Below are 22740 nucleotides of genomic sequence, written 5' to 3'. Positions count from 1 at the left end.
GAGCATGGATCTCGAAGAGCGCAGCCTGGTCCAACCCCCCATGGCTGGGGCAGATGTGTTAGAAGATAGTTAAACTGCAGCTGCTGGCTGCCTCCATTTTTAAAAGTAGTTGTTGTACACATTTGCTTTTCTAGGGGTACCAGACTGCCAGCTTGCTTTTGGGCTGCAAATGCTAAGTGTTTATTTGTGAAACTGTAGCAGATTTCATGGCCTTTACTTTGTTGCTTGATTAATCTTGCTCCTCTCTGTACCTTAAATTGCCTTTTAGCCTTTGCTCTACCATCCTGAACAGGTGGGTATGAAAGGCTCTGGCAATGTCCACTTGTGGGAGGCTGTCTAGGAGCACGAAGGAAATATTCAGGTTTCGGCTAAAGAGATTTCAGAGCACAGGTTGTAGCTGGTTATGCTGAACTAGCACAGCACCGGTCCACCTATGAATTGTGCTGTGGCTGTATGGGTTAGAAACAACATGACTCAGTAATGGGAGGGAGTTGTAGGACTTTCAGCTGGCAGAGATTTTTAGTTTGGCATTATGCATGCAGGCAGATCTGCTTTACTGCTTGGAGGCAGTAGGCAGATCTGTGGCAGCAAGACTGAAATCCAGTCCCTTCCACATTCTGAGATCTTATTTTCAATGTTAGAGCAGGGGACTGGCTATCAAGATTCTTTAACTCGCTCTGTAGAATTGGGAAAACTGTTGTTGTTGTTGTTATTATTCAGAGCCAAGAACTATACAACTAAATCATGTGGGGACACCTAAAATATTCTTTCAGATATCTTGAGACATTTTACTATTATGAAAGGATATGTGCCTAGGCAGTACCTTGGAAAATTAAAAGGATTTTTTTTTCCCTGGTATTTTCATGGTCACTGGGTAGTATCTTTCATGCCCTTCACATAGTTGCTCCGTGATGCTTCTCCATCTCTTTTATGGAACTATTTAGATGTTTAAGTACATGTTACTTGTCAAGTGCTGTGAGAACCTAACCAGAAACATTTTCCAAAAGCAGGAGAAATAACACCAAAAGTACAAGTTCAGTGATTTTAGTACTCTCAATAAACTCACCTCTTCAAAAATAGTACTCTACTGAGTTGAAAGGGTCAAATCTCAATTACATTTGCTTTTGGCTAAATCCATAGGAACCTTTCCCATCAGACATTGCACACTTACCGCAGTGCACTTCAGTTGAGCTTTCCGGGATACAAAGGATCATGTTCTGCAGTTTATTTTATGGCTTTTGTGAACTGCTGCCCCTCATTAGGGCATCACTGTATTTACTGATTTTGCCTGCAGTTAGTCTTGACTTCAGAAGAAAGTGGAAGTAATCTGTTGTGGTTACTTCAGGAAAAACAAAGGCTTGGGTTTTTTTTCTTCTCCTCTCCCCTTCTTTCTGTCTGTACTGCTCTCAAAGAACTGAAACAACAGCCCAAATTTGATCTATGATGCAAGTCAAATCACTGCTGATTATGATCTCATGCTTCTGTGGGTTCAGCTCTTTGAATGACCATGGCAATTACTTGTCTAAAAACTATACAAGTCCCAGATGCTGAATAGTTCTCAAATACTACATCTCAAATATGCTTCATTCTGACAATAACAAAACTGAAATGCACGTTAAATAATGCCACAATAAAGGCACATCTGATTGTGCAGCGGTTTGATCAAATGAGTTTAGTCCTCAGGTTCAAAGTAGGGCACTAAGAAGAGTCAAAGGAAGAGAAATCTGGGCTTTGCTGCTCTGCTAGCTGCTCCCCTGTCTGGGTCACCACTGCTGCAAACCTACCTGTACCTTGGCAGCTACAGCCTCCTAAGAATATACAGGCTTATATTTGATTTTGTATCTCTTATTACATTGCTGTTGGGTATTTTTTGACTTGTGGCAAGAATGATTACATTTTAGGTGAGTTTGGAGCATGCTCTGTGGTACTTCTGAGGCTCTGTTATCTCACTTGGATGATAAGAAACCTGGTCCAGGCTCATCTTTGAGCTGCACATGCAGATTTCCAGGAAATCAGGCTGTAGGGAGAGTTGTACACATACACATGTGTGAGCTTAGAAGCCCTGCTGGACCTGTCAGTTTTGAAAATGAGTTTCTGAGCCTTAAATACTTGTCATAACCATGTTCTGAGCCTGCTATATAGAAAACATATTTTTGACCCTTTTGGTCTACTGTCAAAGTAGACTGAAATTAAGGATTGCTGTCACTGTAGTGCTGATGAGAAACTGAAACGTAAATTCTGTGAGTCATAGGAGGTTTGTTAGCAAGCTGCTCAGTATTCTCTTACGTGATTGGGAAAATTAAGTCAATTAAGCTGCAGTATCACAGTACTGTAATCCCAGACCATAGAACTACTAGAATCTCATTGCATAGAATGTCTTATCTTCAACTGATTTGTGAACTGGAAAGTACATTTTGGGTTATCTGGATGGGCATCTAAATCTTAATGCACGTAGGACTGCTGTGTTATACTGAAATGAGGTGATCACTGTGGTCTGGTGAAAATAAAGTGTTATGGACCTTTTTGCATCCTGATGTCCCTTTTGGTGTATATGTGTTTGGAGGGTAGTATGGGTGTGTGAGAGACAGACAGAAAATAAGTTGCAAATGTCAGGCTTCGGAAAATGAAGAGTACTTTAAAATAAAAATTATTTTATTATTCATGTTCTTGATATAGCTGTTATAATTTAGTCATATTTAATCATTTAGACATGGTCTTGGACAACTAGCTCTAGGTGGCTCTGCAGAGGGCTGGACAAGATGACCTCCAGAGGTCCCTTCCAACCTCAACCATTCTCTGATTCTGTGAATCACTCAAGGTTCCTCCTCCTTTTTCTGCTGTAGTGGTACCCCTATACATATGCCTTATACTATAAAGACAATGGTAAAATCCAGATCTTTTTTATGAGTTGTAACAAAGAAATTGACTTTTAGTTAAATTAGAGTTGGGATCTGGAAATGGTGATGTATCTGGACATGGTGATGAATCTGGACATCAGAGTCCTCTCAAGGATGTTGATGAAGCTGAAGTTGACATTATCTAGCCTGCAAACCTTTGGAACACAAGTGAACATGAATGTGTTTAGAGTTAACCTCAACTTGGGCTTTGGAAGCTACTCTCATGTTACCAGGAGGAGTGCTGTATAGAAACACTTCCATTTTTATTATCCAAGTAGGAGTTTGAAGAGTCTCTGTATACCTCTTTCTCCTTTCCATGATGCAAAACCGAGCATACATCTTATCAGTTCTTATGTTTGTTTGATTTGCTGTAAAATTGAGGGTGGATGTGATGAGTTTGGTTGATACAAGTCAGAGGAAGGAGGTAGCTTGAAGTAGAGGAATTACATTATCTCCTTGAACACTGAACTTTGTACCTCTTGCAAAATAGTTAGTTATCACTGTGATTATGAGAGTACTGTTGCCTACCGTAATAACGTCACGTAATCTTGCCATTCTCTAGCTGTATGCAGAAGTTGCATACCTGCTAGGATTTATGAAAATCGTATTTTAAAATATCTCCATCTCTATCCTCTTTCACTGAAGGAGAGAGAAAAATGTGAAATTGCTAGGGCTGTGTAATTCAGCAGTGCCTTAGCTGATACACAGTGACTTGTGCCCCCATAAATCAAGTTTCTAAATGTGAGCTGTGTGGAAGATGCTGCCACTCAGCTCAGAAACCCACCACATGGGTAGCTGGGAATGTGTCTGGGCTCACTTACATTGTTGTTTTCATCATGGAGTCCTGTGGATATAGAAAAAAGCACCTGGACTATATGGATGGTGTGAATTAGATTTGAGGATAGCCACCTTTTCCAGACTTGGGAAAGCTGTGACAAATAGATGATTGCTGGAGAAATGTGACTGCTTCCGTTATGTTTAGATGCTCCTCAGAAAGCAGCTTTATTCATTAACTTTATTTGTCAAGTTGTCCACAGGTAAATAAATGGGTCTGGGTTTGCAGTCAAACCGCTGCTTCTGGGTTCCTTTTTGTGCCTGATAATACTCAGAAGTTTGAGAATAGAGAAAAATCTTCAATCTATACATACAGTGGAATACTAGTACTCTTCCAGTAGTAAGTGGAATATATACATCTCTCTCTCTCTCTCTCTCTCCACCCCCCTTTCTCTAGTTTGATTTTGTTAGCTATTCTTTCAAGAGAAGTTTGTGGTGAGTTTGTTCCGTGGTTTTATGTATGATATTTGTTCTTTCAACAGTTTTATTATTTCAGTAGTTTAAACCACGAGTATGTTGCTTTTTAGGGTGCCTAAAAAAGATAACCTGTTAACAATTACTTGCTTCAGAAAGATATTGCAATAGATAACACATTGCAATATTGTATAACACATTATACTTTGAACTCTTTGTTAACACACTATCTTCAACCACAGCCATTTTATACATAGGTTGTTTTGATTTTGAGTTTTTGCTGTTGAAAAGTTGTCTGTGAGATTGTCCAGTGTCAGGAAAGGACTGCCAACCATATCATTAAACTTCCAGGGGCTTTCAGGTGAAGTTATTTAAACCCAGCCATAGTTCTGGTATTTAATATGAGTACTTTTTAGTGGAACTGTTGAAAGAACAAATTTCACGTGCATAAAACCACAGAATAATAACAGAGTAATTTTCCACTGTACTTGCAGACTCAGATAGTTTTTTCCCTTAGGGTCCTTGAACTCAACCTTGATACTATATAAACAGGACATGACCAAGGCCACTAACTCTAGCAAGTTGTTTCATGAGCAGTAGAACTAATGAAGCAATTTGTTACCTTTGTTTTCGTCCTTCTTTGTTTTTTCCTTTGTATCCCACATGCTCTCAGTACCATCAGTTCTGTCATATGTCCCGGGCCTGTCTTTTGGTAAAACTGGCAGCCTGCAGTATGGCTGGCAGAAGGCTTCATGAGGACTAATTTCCTAGCTGTCTCCATTTCAAAATGGCTGGAAACTTCCAGGAACATTGACTTGGGGGTCTTTTCTAGTGCAGTTTTCAATTTGAGTAGGAATATAGCTCAATTACTGTCAAATATGACTGAATTCAGTGAGCAGGTCCCATAGTTGTAGGGAAGATTTAATCTACACGTGCACAGTGGGAGGGACAGCACAGCTCTCTAAGGAAGCAAGAGTGAAAATGGAGCTCTCCTCATGACTGTTGTGTGTTTGAGTGGGTTTCATTTTGTAAGGAGGCTCTGAGAGAAGGTACTCTGATAGTTTCCTTATTTTCTGTTTTGCTCTGGCTTTCACTGTAATTCAGCAGAGCCACACAGTTTATTGGTGATGACTTTCGCAGGCAGGGACAGGGTCATCTCAGAGCCCTACCTGAGCTGTTCTGTGCATTGGACAGGAGGAAAACTAACTCCATGAAGATGTTCAAGTTTTGAGATGCTGCTTTCTACACACTTCCCATGTCAAACGTACTGCAGGTCTGAAGCTTGTGAAGCACGCTCTGCCAGTGTCATGAGGAAATTCTTTTTTTGCGTCACCTACAGGCCAGCCTGTACAAATCAGAGGTCTGGATATGACAGGAGGTGGGTCCCAGAAGAAGGTGATTTGGTGTGGAAAACTGATGTGGAGCAAGTCAACTTCCTTCTAAATAGTTCCTAATCACTCATGAAAATGATACAGTAGTGATTTAATCTTAAATTTATAGCCTGCATCTGGCATTTAAAATACTTCTTAATGTTAGAAAACACACATTAGTCAAACATTTGCATCGAGGCTTTAAAAAAATTGAAATAAGATGCAATGTTGCCTTCTAACTTAGCAGTACTTCAGCTTTCCCATACGTAAAATGCAGTCAATTGCTGCCCACTTCACAGAACATGACATGATTAATTGTAGATGATTTTCAGATCCTTAAATGCAAAGCATAGGATAAGTAACCCATCAGTAACTTACCTTAGTATTTTGAAGTATTAACAAGTTATCTAATCCCTTCACTCCTTAAAATTGATTGCCTTTTTCTTCAGTACAGTGACATTGTATTACATTAGATGCCTTCACAAACCAAGATGTCACTCAGCCGCATAATGAAAGCTAGAATAGTGTGATACGAAGGAGATTTTGCAGAGGGGAGTGAAGAGAAAGTCCTGTCTGCAATTAAGTTCATAAAAACTCTTTTCCTCTCCCAGTTTTTTTGGAACACAGCTAAGGAAATATCAGCTTGGCCCAGCCCAAGGAAAAGAAGTTGCTGAAACTGCCATTCTCTCGAACCTTTCCTGTTGCCAGAGGTTCAGACCAATGACCATCTGTTGAGGACAGCATAGTTCAAGGCTAACATCATACATCAATGCAGAGAGCTGGTGGGAAGGCTCAGCATGCAACTCTTCTATCATTATAAGGAGAAAAATAAAATTTAAAAGTGCCAAATGGCCTTAATTGTATTTCTCCAATGTAGGCACACACAATCCTTTGTTGTGATCAGTTTTAGTTTGCAAACTCATCTATTATGTGGAATTGTAATTCCCTGTAGTTTCATATCTTGTTGTTTAGTATCTACTTACCTTCCTATTACCAAAATATGAAATATCACTGTCTGAATAATGTCTGTTGCTGAACAGATCATCAGGGTAGCATTCAAGAGAGACAAGGTTATTTAGTTCATTTTGCTTGTCAGAAGTGCACCTTTTACTTAAAGACATATGATTAATTCCTTAAGACACCTCTTGTTCAAAAAGTGGGACATACTCTTAAACTACTTTGACTGTGACCTATAGACCTAAGGGTCATGCATTTGCAGTAACTACCAAAAAAGCGCCTAGGCAGACGGTATGTGTCCAGATGCTAAGTTGCATTACAATGACATTACACATGTCATAGTACTTTTTTTAATTTTTGAATAAGGATGGTTTAGTAGTATGTGCCCAACGAAGGTTATGTTATCTAATGAAAGGAACAGACTATACTAGACAATCTTACTCTATGATCCGTAACATGCAAATGCTAGAAAACCCTAGCTACACATAAACAATTCAAGGTACATGTTTGTAGAAGAAAAAGGTCTGTTCCTTATCAAAAGCTGTTTGATAACACATTACACGCTAGCGTGAGTTTTAGAAGAAATTGCGTCTCATGTTACTGTAGTTTCTCTCAGGCTGAGTGTTTTATACCTTATCTAAGATAATATGATCACAATCCCTACCCAGATACAGAAGGCGGGTCTAGATGTACTGATGGTGTTTATTTGGCTGGAGTCCTAGAAGATACCAGCATTTGGGAAGGGTTAATAAAAGCATCAACAGGTTGAATGCAATGAAACGGCACAATTTGAAGAGAGAAAGAAAAGAAAGTCTTACTGTAAATGTTTAAAAGTGAAGCATAATTTCTGTTCTGGACACAGGCTGATGGCAAATTTCCAGTGAAATATGTTTGGTTTGTGTTTTGCAATGGAAAAAGCTAAAAATGTAATTGAAACCAAATCCTTCCATTTCAGCAATTTCTGAAAGAGCAAAAGAGAAAAGCGCTCAAAACTGGGAAATACCTAAATAGTTCTGTGGTTGGGGCCCTTGACAAAGGTGGAATGATATCATCTCAGGAGTCATCTGAGACTAAAGAAGTTTGATCCTTTAATGTCCTTTAATCTCCAGGTCCTATCCTGTCCTCCTTTCTGGCTGAATAATTATATGTCGTTTTCATACAATGAACAGTTCCCATGGGAGAAACCGAGGGGATGGGTCTGTCTGCAGGGGAGGAAAACAAGACAAGACCGCTCTCACTTTGTGTTGCGTCCTGCGAAGATGTGAATGGTCTTCCATTCATCCTGTGGTAAAACAAAGAAAAACGTCACTTTAGACTATTTGATGGGATGAGAAAGTCACTTCCCCACCTCACAGGAAGATTGTCATTGATATTCCAGAAGGGGGACAGGGGAACACCCAAAAAACCCTGTAGCATCTCCTGTGTCATTCCAGGCTCTGCAGTGCTTAGTTTCTTAAACTACGTCTGTGTGACGTGGTGATTGCTGTATGAGAAATGCAGCTACATCATTAGTTCATTACAAATGGTTTAATACAGGGCTGATTTCTACCCCCAACATATTCTTTTAAAGCTCCCGTCAGAATTGCATGTATTCATCTGAGAGCCGCATTGGCCTATAATATGCTTTGATCTGTTGTATGAATTGCTTGCTTCTGTGTACAGATTTTTTTCATTTTTCCCTCTTCTGCTTCTGGACCATGATTGGTGATGTAAGTAATCATTACCAGGCATAAGCCTTTTTTTTTTTTTTTCTTCCTGTTGACCAGTCACTAATCACTACTTGCTCATCCCTGTGTTTTGTTGGTAAGCCAGATGAATTTCTTTTTAATGGTCTTCTTTCTCTTCATGTCAGAAATCTCACCGCAGATAAATGACAGATACATACCACATATGTAACAGTGCACAGACCTTACAATCATTATCCAGTACGTTTACAAAGTTCTGAGAAACTTCATTTTAAGAACAGTAAATGCATGCATTTCTCTGACATCCCCAGCATTACATGCCTGCAGAGAAAAGCTTAAAGGAACATTCAGAATTAAGAGACTGTTGATAATTTTTGAGCATCTCACATCTAAGCATATAGAGTTTTTCATCTTGATCTAACTCTCCTTTCTGCAACGTCCAGGCCTTCAGTCCTGAGCCTGCAAAGCACTTACCAACAGTTAATTTGCCATATTTATTTATATTGATTTGCCAATTTGAGTGAAAATGGCTGAATATTAAAATGGAGTCCAGCATTATTTTAATATACTCTAAATAATAAAAATCTAAATGCTTGAAATATCGAGGTAGCATCACACACATTCTTATTTGTGCTACTGGTACACCAGCCCACAGAAACATAGATTGTTTAATAGTTACAGCCCTAATGATATAAAACGTCCAAATGTACGCAATATTCAGTACCTAGAATGGGGTTGTTCACATACTTTATGCATACTGTATTTAACTGTTGCTTCCCATGCATCTCAGCTTTGTGATACCTCCACGTGCTCTGCACACCCTGTGACTTCAGCAGTTGTTGCCTCTCTGATAAGTGGAGGAATTGACATGTCTTCATTGCAGCCTAGAAAGCAGCTTTTAGGGCCCCAACACATATGAACTCTTTCTCCCTCCTCAAGGAGGGTGATTACACTCATTTGAGAAGTTTTGTGGTGTTCTGTAGGTTACTTAGATTTCTAAATTTTTCATCATTCTTCTTAAAAGAGGCTGCCTTTAAAGTTGAGATGGAAAATCAAGCTGACTAAAACACTTGGCTCAGGTGGTGCAGAAGGATCTCATTCTTCTGGGCATTCTTGCGTTCAGGACCTATGAATAGAAAGGAACTGGATTACTAAAGAGAGTCATCACCCTATTTTGGAATGAAGTAACTGACCTTAAGTGTCAGTTTTGGAGAAGAGAGTCAGAGAATAGAAAGAACTTGGTTTGTTCCTATGTTCTATAAGGCTTTTGCAAATTCTAGTAACAGGAGTTTCCAAATGTTTTACCCTCTAATGTCTTTCCCCTTGCTTGTTTGACACCCCCATACCCCCATTCTGGTATATTTTTGTCTAGGTTACGTAAACACTCTGTACAACGCATTTACAAAGCTATTTGCTGTTGCTGTAGATGTTACAGTTCTTTCCTATGTATAGCCAGTCCTGCGTACTTCTGAGATAGCTGGTCTTTAGTCGTCGTATCAGAGGTGGCTCTCCCTGCTTGTGCACCCAGTGCTGGAGTTCCTGGCTGGCTTTTTGCCATGCAGATGTGAGAAGGGTCCAGTAAGATGCTGGCTGCAGTGGAGACATCCTTCCTGCATAAATACAGCTGAACAGCTTGTGAAATACTGAACTGACATTGTTCCAGAGGTTCAAGAAAATTAATATATATCAAAAAATACTTGGATGTTGTATGTGTCAGATAAATTATCTTTCTAAAAGACTGGCTACAGGTATGCATCCTTGGCAAAAGGCATTGGTATGTCATGCGTGCACATACATGACTGACTACCTGGTTGTGAAATAAGATCAGCTTCCTCCTGCTTTGTATGCATCCTGTTTTATGGGCTGTAAATACCTTAATTTCTACCAAAGCTGTGCTATGCAAAGGGATGCCAACGTAAGATTATCCAGTTGTCCTTCCTCATCATCATCTGTTTTCAATATTAGATTTCTGATTTCAATCTGGTTTCAAGTTTAGATATGTCTCTGAGAACAAGGGCAGACGTGTTCCACGTGCAATTTTATCTTCTAGGGAAAGAAAGCAAACAAAGGAACTGGCATGGTTCTGGGAGCTGCCAGATATAGACACCTTATGGCAGAGCATTAGTAAGATAAGATTGCGTTGCGCAGTCGTTAGAGGCAAACCTTCTTTCATGCAGAACAGGCAGCTCCCATTGCCCATATCAGTAACGCTGAAGTTGAAGCACAATCCTGAGGCTTCTAGTACTGTGTAAACCAACAGTAGAATAGCAAGCTGGTAGCGAACAAGTAGATGGAGAAAACAAGGTTTTCTTCTAGTACATACATTCTTCCAATATATGTACTAGTTTCTTTGTGTATGTGGAAGTCTGTGTATATATCTGTAATTTTACCAGGTGCTGAAGGAGCTTTTTGAACTATTAGCAACAGCAGATACGACAGGAAACCAAAGAGCTGGATACAAACTCTGGTTGAATCCTAAATTATAATTTGGAAATGTTAGAAGATATTTTTCATCACTGCTCCACTACAGAGCTTCCCCCCCGCCCCCCCCCAATTTTATCCTTGCCCATCTTAGGATATTCATCCAAAGACATGTAAGCCAAAGCTGTGCTTTGGTCTGACTCCCCTGTCTGAACAGGAGAGACAACGTGGGAACAACAGATACAGAAATGTATGGAACATATAACATTGTAAGAAATCCTAGGAGAACGTCCATGCTTTTTTGTTTGTGCACATCTAACTTTTTGATAGATAAACATGTCCTGTACTTATTTTTTATGACCTTGGCAGTAATGCCAAGTGAATTTTGTTAGGACTAAGTTTTCTTATGGCAGGTTTTAACTGGCACTTCTTGTACATCTTCCTTGAAAATTACCCTTGAAGTGTACTGAGACCTGGTAATTCTTAAAAATCAGGGGAAATCACAGATGTTTCTTTTAGCATCACACCATTTAATTCTGTCTACTCATTCTGAACAAGACAATATGAACTTGAACAAGAGTTAATAGTGTGCCCTCGTGTGAAAGAAGGCCAAACACATCCAGGGCTGGGTTGGCGGGAGCGTAGCCACCAAGTTAAAGGAAGTGCCTGTCCCTGTGTGGTGGTGATAAGACTGCATCAGGAGTCCAGGGGTCCTGTTCTGGGCTCCTCAGTACGAGAGAGATATTTACCTACTGGAGCGAGTCCAGCAGAGGTTCATCATGATGGTTACGGGGGTAGAGCACATGATATGTGAGGAAAAGGGAACACGGTTTGTTCATCGAAGATGGGAAGGAAAGTGGTATTAGGTCCATTCTGACTTAAATTATTCTAAGATTCTCTCAAGCTCAATATTTATGTTTCCTTTTCCTTGCTTACCTCTCCTGTGCAGCTCTCACTGGCAGGCTGGACACTTGCTGCACTGCATGGTTCTTTAGCTGCAGCTCTGCCTGGCTGTGTCCTATCAAGAGGATGAATACACGGCTTATGAGGCTGTGTCCGCACTTAGATTAAGCCTTGGAAAATTTGGTTGTAGTAAACCCAATGTCCATTTCTCCTTTAAATTTGAATAGTATAAATCCAAAGCAACTACATCTCCCTGAGTGAAATATTAAGTTTTTAGTCAATTTTGGTTTTGCTTTCTTCCTTTAAAAAAAAAAAAATCCTAAATTTTAAAAACTGAACTTCGCAAATATTGCTTTGGTCTCTTAAGTCAATGAACTTTCTGACAACATTCCTTATAAAGGCTTAAGCCTTTCCTGGCAAGCAATTAACAACTGGGACAAGCCCTTCCATGAGACATGAGTTTTGCAGCCCGTTGTGTGGTCTGTTTGGCTGGGTCTGTACCACATTTCCGGTTGTCAAAATATAAAGAGATAAAAAGGAAAGGGACTGACAAACTCCACTGTGTAATGTAAAGCGAGTCAGAGGGAAAAGGTTTATAATTTTTCTTCTTCTTTTTACATTGCCTGCTACATCTTATCTTTAGCCAGAAGATGCTAACATTGTTTCCTCTCTATAAATTGGCTCGCATGTGATACAAAAACACCGTATGACTTTTTCTTCTAACTTAATAGTTAGATACTATTTGATACTTCAGATGCTATGAAATTCAATAATCCTGATCTATTCTCAGAACTGTTAAAACATTGCTTAACTGAGCTAGTGGGTGTGTATGTTGCTTCAGTGATCCATCCTTTTTAACTAAGCGGTAATATTTAGGGTGCAAATTGGAAATTAATCACAACAACCTATGTTTGCAAAGTGATGATACCAGGGTGTGTTTTTTCTGAGCTAGCATAAACACATTTCTACCTCTTTTATTGCTGTTACGATATCTAGTCCTGTTTGAACTAATAGTGTGATTGCCCTGTGGATTTTAACAGAACTGCATCTCTGTTGAAATTGATGCAGAAAGCAGTTGTGTCCATCTTCGCTACTGAACAAAAGCCCAGTATATCCCAGAAACAGCCTTAAAAGACTCCATGAAGTTTTTAACAGTGATTCAAATGAATAGTGATTTACTTACTCGTGAATGAAACAGGAAACTTGTTTCAGTTGCTCCTATTGCTGTGCCATCTGGGTACATGATGTGAAATAAAACGATACCAGTAACTGGCAAAAATTCCCGTGACTTCACAAAGGGAAGCAAGAAAGTCGATTTATTTCCTGTTAAGCAGTCTCCGAGTTTTGAGATTTACAGTTATTTTATTTGCAATGTAGCTGTCTATTATTGAAATAATTGAAAAGACATGCCCTGCAAACACATTTTATAATTCCCTCGCGAAGATATGAGGATCTCCCACTTTGACAGTCATCATAGTTAATCACAAATGGAAGCTTTCTGAATAGCTCTGGTATTTTGGTTGAAACACTTCTCATTGAGATACCCAACACTTAATGTGTCAGCAGCAGCATGCATGATCTGCTACCGGCAGGTCAAGACCACAGGGGGTCATTTAACAGGTAGCTCATCATGTTGGATGCCACATAAGAAAATACACCATGCTTCACATGAGTCTTGGCAGCAAGTATCCTTGGAACAGACCTTTCAGAGACTTCTTGGTGCCATGGTGAATAATTAGAGTAGTTTTTAGTGTGAGCCTGTCAAGCTCTGGACTGTCCTTGTGTCTGGGGATGACAGGCTATCAGATGTCTTAGAGGGGCTTTGGCTGGCTGAAGACTTCAGTTTCCAAGGAGCAGTGCGGCTGCTCGATGATTGCCACCTTCTGTCAAGAAGCACTATTAAAGCAGTATTAAAAAGCCCCATTGCAGGAAGCGTGCAAAGGTTGCATGGGCCATAAGTAGCTAGTAAGTCCACAGTGTAGACATTGTGCAGCTTAGTCTAGGACTGCAGTATTTTCATTTTGTACTTGCCCAAGGTGTCCAAAGCAGTATGCAGCCTTAAAAGTGCCTACAGGTGTCTCAAATGCCATTTTCTATTGAGCAGGAAACAGCATGTTTTAAATGCAGTTTTTCTCCAACGTAGTGGCCATGCTGACTACCGGCGGAAGGCTACCATGGTACGTACCTTCACCTGCAGACACCTCCACTTCCCCAAGCTGACTGACTGTTTTGTGAGGAGTTGGATAAGCCCTGAAAATTTGCAGGTTGAGGATCTGAACTTACAGTGTCCTTCTACTAGCTAAATGGCAAGCAAAACATGGCTTTTCTAATCACTCCTTTTCCTCAGGACTGCTTTTAGATGGTATTCGTTCCTTATGCTGTCGTCTGTTAGCTTGTTAAGCACAGGAGGTTGACACCTTCAGACAGCACCTGAGTAACCAGGCAGCTTGAGCCTTGGTCTGGTGCAACTGCAGTGGGCTGCCCTGATGCTCTACAAGATTTGCAGCGTGGATGATGCAAGCCACGTAGGAACTAGCTCCTTACTAACACAGCTGCCGTGGCCAGCAGGCAACAGTTAGAGCAAAGGCATTGCAGAAGCTCCTTGCTTTCTGAAAGTAAAACAGATTTGGAAAAATAGACATAAGGCTGGTACGTCCCACTGATTGCTGTCAAATGGAAATGTACGGGAACTTTGCCGTGAAGTACTTATGTGTAAATGTATCCCGTTGTCACCACGTGGCCAAGCCTTGAGGTTTTAAGGACCCTCAACAGTAATATCCAAGGTTTCCTTTCTAGGGAAATGGTCCTGATCAGGTTAGTAGGGAGTACATAAGTGGTTATCTGGGAAGTATCTTAATGCTAGAATTGTTTACAGTAATCTGATAAGTCCTGTTGTACAAAGTAACTTTGCAAAACAAGTTGGAAACATGTTGGAAGTTCTTACAATATGTCTACTAAACAATTGAACTTGATTACTAAGGGAGATGTCACTGCAGAGCACAAACAGTGTGGTATTGGCCTGACAGGCAAATACACAGATGTCCAGGGCAGTCATGGGGAAGTGATCAGCAGTGTCTCAGCAGTGTCTTTACAAGGAACGATTATGCTGTGTGTCATAAGATTTCAATTTCCTTTAATTTGCCCTATGTAACTATGAAGTATCACTGCAGCAAATTACGTTAACCAAGCATCTTAAGGGACCTGGTCAGGTTTGTCCCTGGATTTCCTGGCTGTCAGCCCTACAATCAGTAACTGATTTGATGATACATCAAGTCTGAAAGAGTCTAGATTCAACAACAGAAGATTTTACAGTGATCACTAGTAGTGACATTGCAGTGCACGAAGCTCAATTCAGCACGAGCGGGTAAAACCTGAGAAGCTAGGGAAATACCTGCGTCGTTGTTCACACTGAACTCTGTGTTTATCGCAGTAAGCTGCAAGCTGCATTTTAGCTTATTACCTTAACGTGAGCTCTAGTATGTCTCTGTGAGTGGCAATGTGAGCGTAGTAGCTTAAGTCAATGACTGCTGCACTTGAAGTCTTTTTTAGAACATAGACACAGTCGGTGTCTTTGAGTGCATCTATGAGATGATTAATAGTGATTCTTTGCCCATTAGGAGAGTTGTGGTGCGAGGAGTTGAAAAAATGAGGGAATAGGAATGAGCTAATACTGACAGAAACTCTATTTATATCCCTGAAACAGTTTAGCAATACAGTGTAATGATTTTTTTTTTCCTTTCCCCTGGGTGAGACATTTTAATGACCAGGCAGTTATGTTTCAGAGTGCCTACCAACATAACGCAACGAGACAAAGCTGAGTGGTGCAGTTGACACGCGTGAGGGACAGGAGGGTCTCTGAGTACTGTACTCTCTGAGTACAGAGAGGCCTGGACAAAACTCAAGGAATGGGCCCATGTAAGCCTCATGAGGTTCAACACGGCCAAGTGCAGGATCCTGCGCCTGGGTCAGGGCAACCCCTGGGATCAGTCCAGGCTGGGGGGTGAAGAGATTGAGAGCAGCCCTGCTGAGAAGGACTTAAGGGAACTGGTAGATGAAAATCTGGACATGAGCCGGCAATGTGCGCTTACAGCCCAGAAGGCCAACCCTATCCTGGGCTGCATCCAAAGAACTGTGGCCAACAGGTTGAGGGAGGCAATTCTGCCCCTTTACTCTGCTCTGGTGAGACCCCACCTGGAGTTCTGTGTCCAGCTCTGGAGTCATCAGCACAGGAAAGACATGGACCTGTTGGAAGGGTCCTGAGGAGGGCCACCAAAATGCTCAGAGGGATGGAACCCCTCTTCTCTGAGGACAAGCTGAGAGAGTTGGGGTTGTTCAGTCTGGAGGAGAGGAGGCTCCAGGGAGACCTTATTGCAGCCTGCCAGTACTTTAAAAAGAGGTCTTCTAAGAAAGATGGGGACAGACTTTTTAGCAGGACCTGTTGCGGTAGGATAAGGGGTAATGGTTTTAAGCTAGAAGCAGGCAGATTTGGACTAGATAGAAGGAAGAAATTTTTCCCAGTGAGGGTGGTGAAACACTGGCACAGGTTGCCCAGAGAGGTGGTAGATGCCCCATCCCTGGAAACATTCAAGGTCGGGTTGGACGAGTAACCTGATCTAGATGAAGATGTCCCTGCTCATTGCAGGGGATTGGACTAGATGGCCTTAAACGGTCCCTTCCAATGCAAAGATTCTATGATTCTATGATTTTCTGGAGTTTGGCTTATCTCTACATTAAAGTGTCCTAAAGTAGATTTAAAAATCTGTCGGTGGCAAAGGAGACATATTAATGACCACATTACTATAGCTGTCTCATTAAAAATCTTACACACGGTTGGATAGATTTGTTGTACAACAAGGTAACAGAAAAATACAGTAAACTTATAAATACACGTTTTTCTGGAGCTTGATTCAATTGCAGTAGACAGGAAATTGTGTTTCTGGGACCAGCAGTGTTTCACCTTTTATTTGGCTTTAAATACGTGATTTAGATTGAGAATATAATGGATTTGACCTAGAGTCAATTCTCCTAGTAAAAGTCCTCTCAGCTGGGTGTGTAGAGCCCTGCCTATTAAAAAGTCGTCCTCTTTCACATCTCCTTTTGTTAAAAACTCCAAGTATTCCCTGAAGTACCGAGTTGTTTTTTCACTTACCTGATCATGTCAAGCAAGTGCCTGAAAATTCTTAGTCAGCAGTTTGAAAATTATCTAATAGTCAAGTGGTCCTCTCTGGAAATGAGAGATCTGTGAAGAAACTGATAGAGTTTGGCTATTGATTTCCAATAGGTCCATTATATTGATGTCAAGTATTTGCTGAGCTCACGGTCCTGGGGATGTGCAAAGATTAGTTTGAAAACTTACAGGCAGAAAACTTGGTTCCAGGAAACCACACATTTTGTGACGGGGTGGGAGAGTTGGAGATAAAACACACTTCCTCCTAAGTTGTGTAAATAGTGAATATCGACGTATTTAATTATTTAAGCATTAAATATTGACATTATAAGACCATTAAAAAGCATGAAGAGAAAATCATCCTGTCATACAGCAATTTGACAGCATTAAAAGCTCACAGTGAAAGGGGGAAATAAATAGAGCAGTATATGCATTCTTAGCTCAGTAGATGCTGCGTACATCAGATGTTGGACAGCTATGTTGGGGGTATGCATAGGTGGGATGTTCAACCTTTTATTACATGTGGCAGCATTAAGCTTTCTTTTGGATTCATTGACTATTGAGACTTCCCTAGGAGAGCACTGTCCGGTGAACAAAATTTTCAGCCGACTGGCTACCTTTCATTTTTTCAGTCCTGGAACAGCTAAATCTCTTCCGTTCGTGTGTTACTACCAGTTCTGGATCGCTGCACTTGCGTCTTGCCTAGTGTCATGTAGCACATCTGGAAATGCTGTGGTTTGCTGAATGACAAGTCACACTCTTTTCTTCCAGTTCCGCCTGGTGGTAAAGACAGCGCTGAAGCTACTGCTGGTGTTTGTGGAGTATACAGAATCCAACGCACCACTTTTAATCCTGGCAGTATCCACCGTTGATGAAAAGAGAGGTGAGTAGCCTTACTTGGGGGGTTGCAAAATCCCAGCACCACTGAGATCAGGGTGGTACTTCATCATTGTTTTCAGTGATTCTAGAGTTGCTGTCATGATGCCTGCTTGGTGCGACAAACCCTTCATTTCTTGATTAAAAGCATATTTTAAGTATTCATGCAATATAAAATTGTTTTGACGAATGAATTATAGTGGGAAAGTGAAGAGTGAAAAGCCGAGGAAGCCGGCTGCCTCCCTGCGCACTGCAGTCATTGCCCCTTCCCTGCACCCACACGGCAAGTAAGCCCCATTGCATCTTCAGATGTTGGAGGCTCCTTCAGGCCAGGCCGTCTTTCCACTTCCTTCTGAGAAGCAGCAGTCTGATTTAGAAGAGAAAATGATATCTAATCAGTGTAATCCCTTTGAAGAGAAAGACGAGGTCAGTAATAGTACAGACTTTATAGTAAAAGCAAAACCATCTGTTGTTACATTAAAATAAAGCCCTTGAGCAGATATTATACTATGAAATCTGTTACCCCTCAGGCTCATGAAAAATACTTGAATATGTATACTGTATTTTTTACAAATAAATAGAACAAAAATGGTTCTTTCTTGTTCTTCCCACAAAGCCATTGCTAAGCTCCCGGGGCATTCTGTCTTGATGCAAAACATTCCTTTGCCTCCAGGAGAGTTTTTGAGGTTGGGAGAGCCATTGTTGTGGTTTCAAACACATGGAGGTTGAAAGCAAGATCCCCTCTGTGGAGCAACTGCCTCCATGCTGAACTTGTTTGAGCGACTTGATATGGTAATAGTGAAACAAAAAAAGTTGGGGGATGGAGAGAAAGGTGGTGCCAGAAATAGGAGAAGGTAGCCAGGTTTTGCTTTCAGCTGTCGGGATGAGTGTGTTTAAAAGACCCCCAAAAAACCCCAAATTGTCTCGTATGGCAGGGGAGCAGACAGGGACAATTCAAAACCAGTGTTAACACTTTGAACAGTGAACTCTTCAGGTTGTCTTTCTGTTTTGAATTAAAACCAATAAACCTCACAATGCCATAAGCAAAAATATAATTATAATATTCATGTAATTGTGAGCACTATGATTTTTACAGTCAGTCTTTCCTCAGCTCTCTGAACTCACTGAGATTCTCAACATGTTCAAATTGCCATCTGTTCACATGCTAGTAAACCTCATTAAAGATGAGAGAAAGGAAGACCCGAAACACACCACCATGAGCTGTGTGTTCCCTTCTGTATCTGTAGAACAGCCCCAGGCAAACATTTACATGCCCCAAAGTAATGAAATAACTTAAATAACAACATAAAACATGTGAAAAACAGTGATGCCTGTAGTTAGGTGGATACTTGTTAGGCGTACAGGAGAGGGCTTACGGGAATTCTCTTACCTTTGTGTTGGCAGATTGTCTCATGAACTCTTGCAAGTAACTTAGCCCCAAATATCCAGTTTTCCTTTCTTTTTTTTTAATTGTTTATAAGTTGCACTTAGCTACAAGAGAGGGCTTTTTTCTGGTTTTATATTTAGTTCCTTTTTTAGCTCATCAGTGTAATAGCCCTCAGGTTTAGCTGTGCACATGCTAAGTTTTAATTTATATTTTGAAATTAGTGGCTTATAACTGAGGAGTACCTGCCTTTAATGACTGATTTAATGGAACAGAAATACAGATGAAGAAAAACCCATGTGCCTTTTTTTGAAACGTCATAAATCTTGCAGGTATATAACTAAGTTTAGCACTGCCTTGAAAAAAGTCCAATGTTTCATGTACATACAAGGTGATGAGATATGACATAATTCCTCAACATGTGTACCACACATGATTAACAGAAAGAACCCCATAATAGCTCAGCCTGGTTTTGAAGTGATCCCATCTGTGGTTGCTATATGAGAACACATCCATATGCAAACTGAAGTACAGAGATCCATGGAAGTGCCAGTTTTACTCGCAGATACAAGCAGACTGTAAGTGTATAACTGCATGGCTCTCATCGTATAGGAAGTAGCTTTTACTTATATTTCCATCTAGCTCTCCCCCCCCCCGCCCCCCCCCCGCCCCTTTCTTGTTTCAGAGCCCCAGAAGAGTTTGATCTCTTTTCAGTTTAAGTATAGCGGGACTGTGCGGGCTCTGGAAACCGGAGCTGGCATTGCACTCTGCTGTCTGGGGCTGCTTTATCGTGAGCATTTTTTAGGACAGAGATTAAAGCCCCATGGCTGACCTGGACACTGTCACATACTGTTTGTGAATTAAGTCTCTGCTACCTGACTGTGGTGGGATGACCCTGGCTGGAGGCCAGGTGCCCACCAAAGCCGCTCTGTCACTGCCCTCCTCAGCCGGGCAGGGGAGAGAGAATGTAACGAAAGGCTCGTGGGTCGAGATAAGGGCAGGGAGATCACTCAGCGATTACTGTCACGGGCAAAACAAACTTGACTTAGGGAAATTAATTTAATTTATTACCAATGAAATCAGAGTAGGATAACGAGAAAATAAAAACGAAATCTTAAAACACCTTCCCCTCACCCCTCCCTTCTTCCCGGGCTGAACTTCGCTTCTAATTTTGGGGACGGGGAATGGGGGTTGTGATGGTTCATCACACGCTGTCACTGCCGCTCCTTCCCCCTCAGGGGAGGCTCCTCACACTCCGCTCTGCTCCAGCCTGGGATCCCTCCCATGGGAGACAGTCCTCCACCGACTTCTCCAACGTGGGTCCTTCCCACGGGCTGCAGTTCTTCATGAGCTGCTCCAGCCTGGGTCCCCCCATGGGTGCCGTCCTTCAGGAACAGACGGCTCCAGCCTGAGTCCCCGCGGGGTCACAAGTCCTGCCCGCACCCCTGCTCCAGCCTGGGCTCCTCTCCCCACGGGTCCCCACAGGCCCTGCCAGGAGCCGGCTCCAGCGCGGGCTGCCCACGGGGTCACGGCCTCCTTCGGGCATCCCCCTGCTGCGGTGTGGGGCCCTCCCCGGGTGCAGGTGGAGATCTGCTCCCCCGTGGAGCTCCATGGCTGCCGGGGCACAGCCGGCCTCACCAGCCTCTTCCCCAGGGGCTGCCGGGGACCCTCTGCTCCGGCGCCTGGAGCCCCTCCTGCCCCTCCTGCTGCCCTGGCCGGGGGGGCTGCAGGGCTGCTGCTCCCACACGTTCTCACTCCTCTCTCCGGCTGCAGTTGCTGTTGCCGGGTGTTTCCCCTCCTTAACCCCGTCACCCCAGAGGCGCTGCCACCGTCGCTGATGGGCTCGGCCTTGGCCAGCGGTGGGTCCCTCTTGGAGCCGCTGGCACTGGCTCTGTCGGACACAGGGGAAGCTTCTGGCAGCTCCTCACAGAAGCCGCCCCTGCAGTCCCCCCGCTACCAAAAGCTTGCCAGGCAAACGCAATACATTGACTTGTTATATTATTTGTAAATGGCCCACATTATCAGTTCTCTTCTTTTCCTCCTATTTCACACATAGATACCCACTAAATTAATGTCCATGCTGAGGTGTGATGGAAGGCTGTATGTTCACTCATATTTAAATAGACAGGAGTACAAGATGTTGAGGTTTCTCGTAAATATTAATAGTTTTCCATCCGATGTGTATTAAGAGAGAGACACGCTATAAATTGGTGGCAGTCCTCACGTATGGTTCTGGCCTGATGCAACGTTTTTCATGCTTTATATGTAATGTAGACACCCTGTGTAGTTGTGATTTCAAAATTTTGTGTAAGGCATGAATGACAGCATTAGAATTATTTTTCTGTTTTTTTGAGGTTTGTATGTAAAAACATTTAAAGGGGAAACTGAGGAAAGGCTGAGACTTAAAACAATGGGCAACATTATTCAATACACTGTATTAATTTAATATAGGCTTAATTGTTACAACCCCATAGTTCTCCGTGCGTTTATGCATCGTGTGGGACTACTCGGAGTGCTGTAGTAGCATCAGGGTTGAGGTTCCACAATAGCCATGATAATGAGCTGTTACCAGTGAGAAGCCTGGGGAAGGCAGTCGAGCATTTCTCATTTTACCCGTTAGAAGGCAGGAGAACACACACAAAACTCGACCACTGCTGTTCTACTCCAGTGAGCCTGTTGCATCGCTCCCATCAATTCTGCCACGAGTCCTGCATGAAGTCATAACCTTATGGGAACAGCCCAGTCTGCTCCCAGAAGAATTGCTGGGATGCTACATCATCATTCTTTTACATCATTGTTCTTCTACATCACAATCAGGTGGAGAAGGCAGGCTGGAAAGTAAACCTTCTTGACAATTGGCAGGCATAAATGATTGCACCTACTATTTTAAAAAATAAACTCCATAACATGCAAACATTAAATGGATTTACGTTTTTTACTAGAAATACACATGCATTGTCAAATCTATATTTGAGTTTAGGTTTTTCAGGATTTGTTATATTCTGATTGTTACACAGAAAAAGGAAGCTGTAGGTTTTAGCTCTGCATTATAGTTTGCTCAAAGGTTCCTCTCCATCTATAAATTGAGACCTTTTAATTTTCTCCACAATAAAAATATCTTTTTAAGTGAAAGGGGAAAACATACATCGTGTATTTAATCTCTTGAATGAGCATCATTGTTTTACTACAGCAACCAGTTAGTGTAGAAGAATCACCAATTTTTTTAGTGTATGATTTTCCAAGGTACCTTTCACAAGGTTTTTATGTGTAGCTTGAAAAGACTTTTTACACTGAGCCACCTTATCATTAAAAAAAATATTGCCTTGAAAATTAATTTTGTCCACATAGACTCCAGCCTGTGGTCTCATCTTTAAATGGTGGCTCTCCAGGAACAACGTATTTATAAATCCAAGCCCAGGACATGAGAGAAGATGAGAGCAGACACCTGCTCTAGATCTGCCCATATCCCATGCTGTCCAGGTCATAGTTTGGAAACTACAGGCTCTCAATATATATTGGGAAGGGATATTAACCCAAGTGTAGTAATTCAGTAAGTTCATGGTGCAGCTTCCACACCAGAACTGCCTTGGCCCCAGGTGGGTGGTCGGCCTTGTGGCTATTTCCATGTTCACTCCTTGGCTGCTCAGCTTGAGATCATAATGAGGAAAATAACATTTGAAAAGAAAGGTTTAATCTGGTACACATTGGAGTAGCTCTGTCAGTTTTTGATAGTACTGCCTCCTCTTGATATTAGTTAGGCAATACATGAAGAATTTCAAATTTAAGGCTAGATTTTGGAAATTGCCTAAGTTTAACATCAGCACCTTAATTA

The 22740-nt window shown here is 41.7% G+C and overlaps 1 protein-coding gene across 3 annotated transcripts in view; it reads left to right on the top strand.

Moving 5' to 3' along the window:
• FHOD3 (formin homology 2 domain containing 3) overlaps window positions 1–22740 on the top strand; it is a gene marked incomplete at its 3' end in the record, with an annotated part of 418667 nt that overhangs the window by 261453 nt on the left and 134474 nt on the right. For all 3 annotated transcript variants that reach the window (XM_081996647.1, XM_081996646.1, XM_081996645.1), the window contains exon 7: window positions 17420–17531. In XM_081996647.1, coding sequence (XP_081852773.1) covers window positions 17420–17531 — 112 coding nt within the window. The remainder of the gene's footprint in view (window positions 1–17419; window positions 17532–22740) is intronic.

The sequence above is a fragment of the Phaethon aethereus genome, assembly GCF_964289735.1.
Source record: "Phaethon aethereus genome assembly, chromosome: 2".
NCBI lineage: Eukaryota > Metazoa > Chordata > Aves > Phaethontiformes > Phaethontidae > Phaethon > Phaethon aethereus.
The sequence above is the reverse complement of the archived record's forward strand: the minus strand, read 5'-3'. Positions and strand labels throughout refer to the sequence as shown.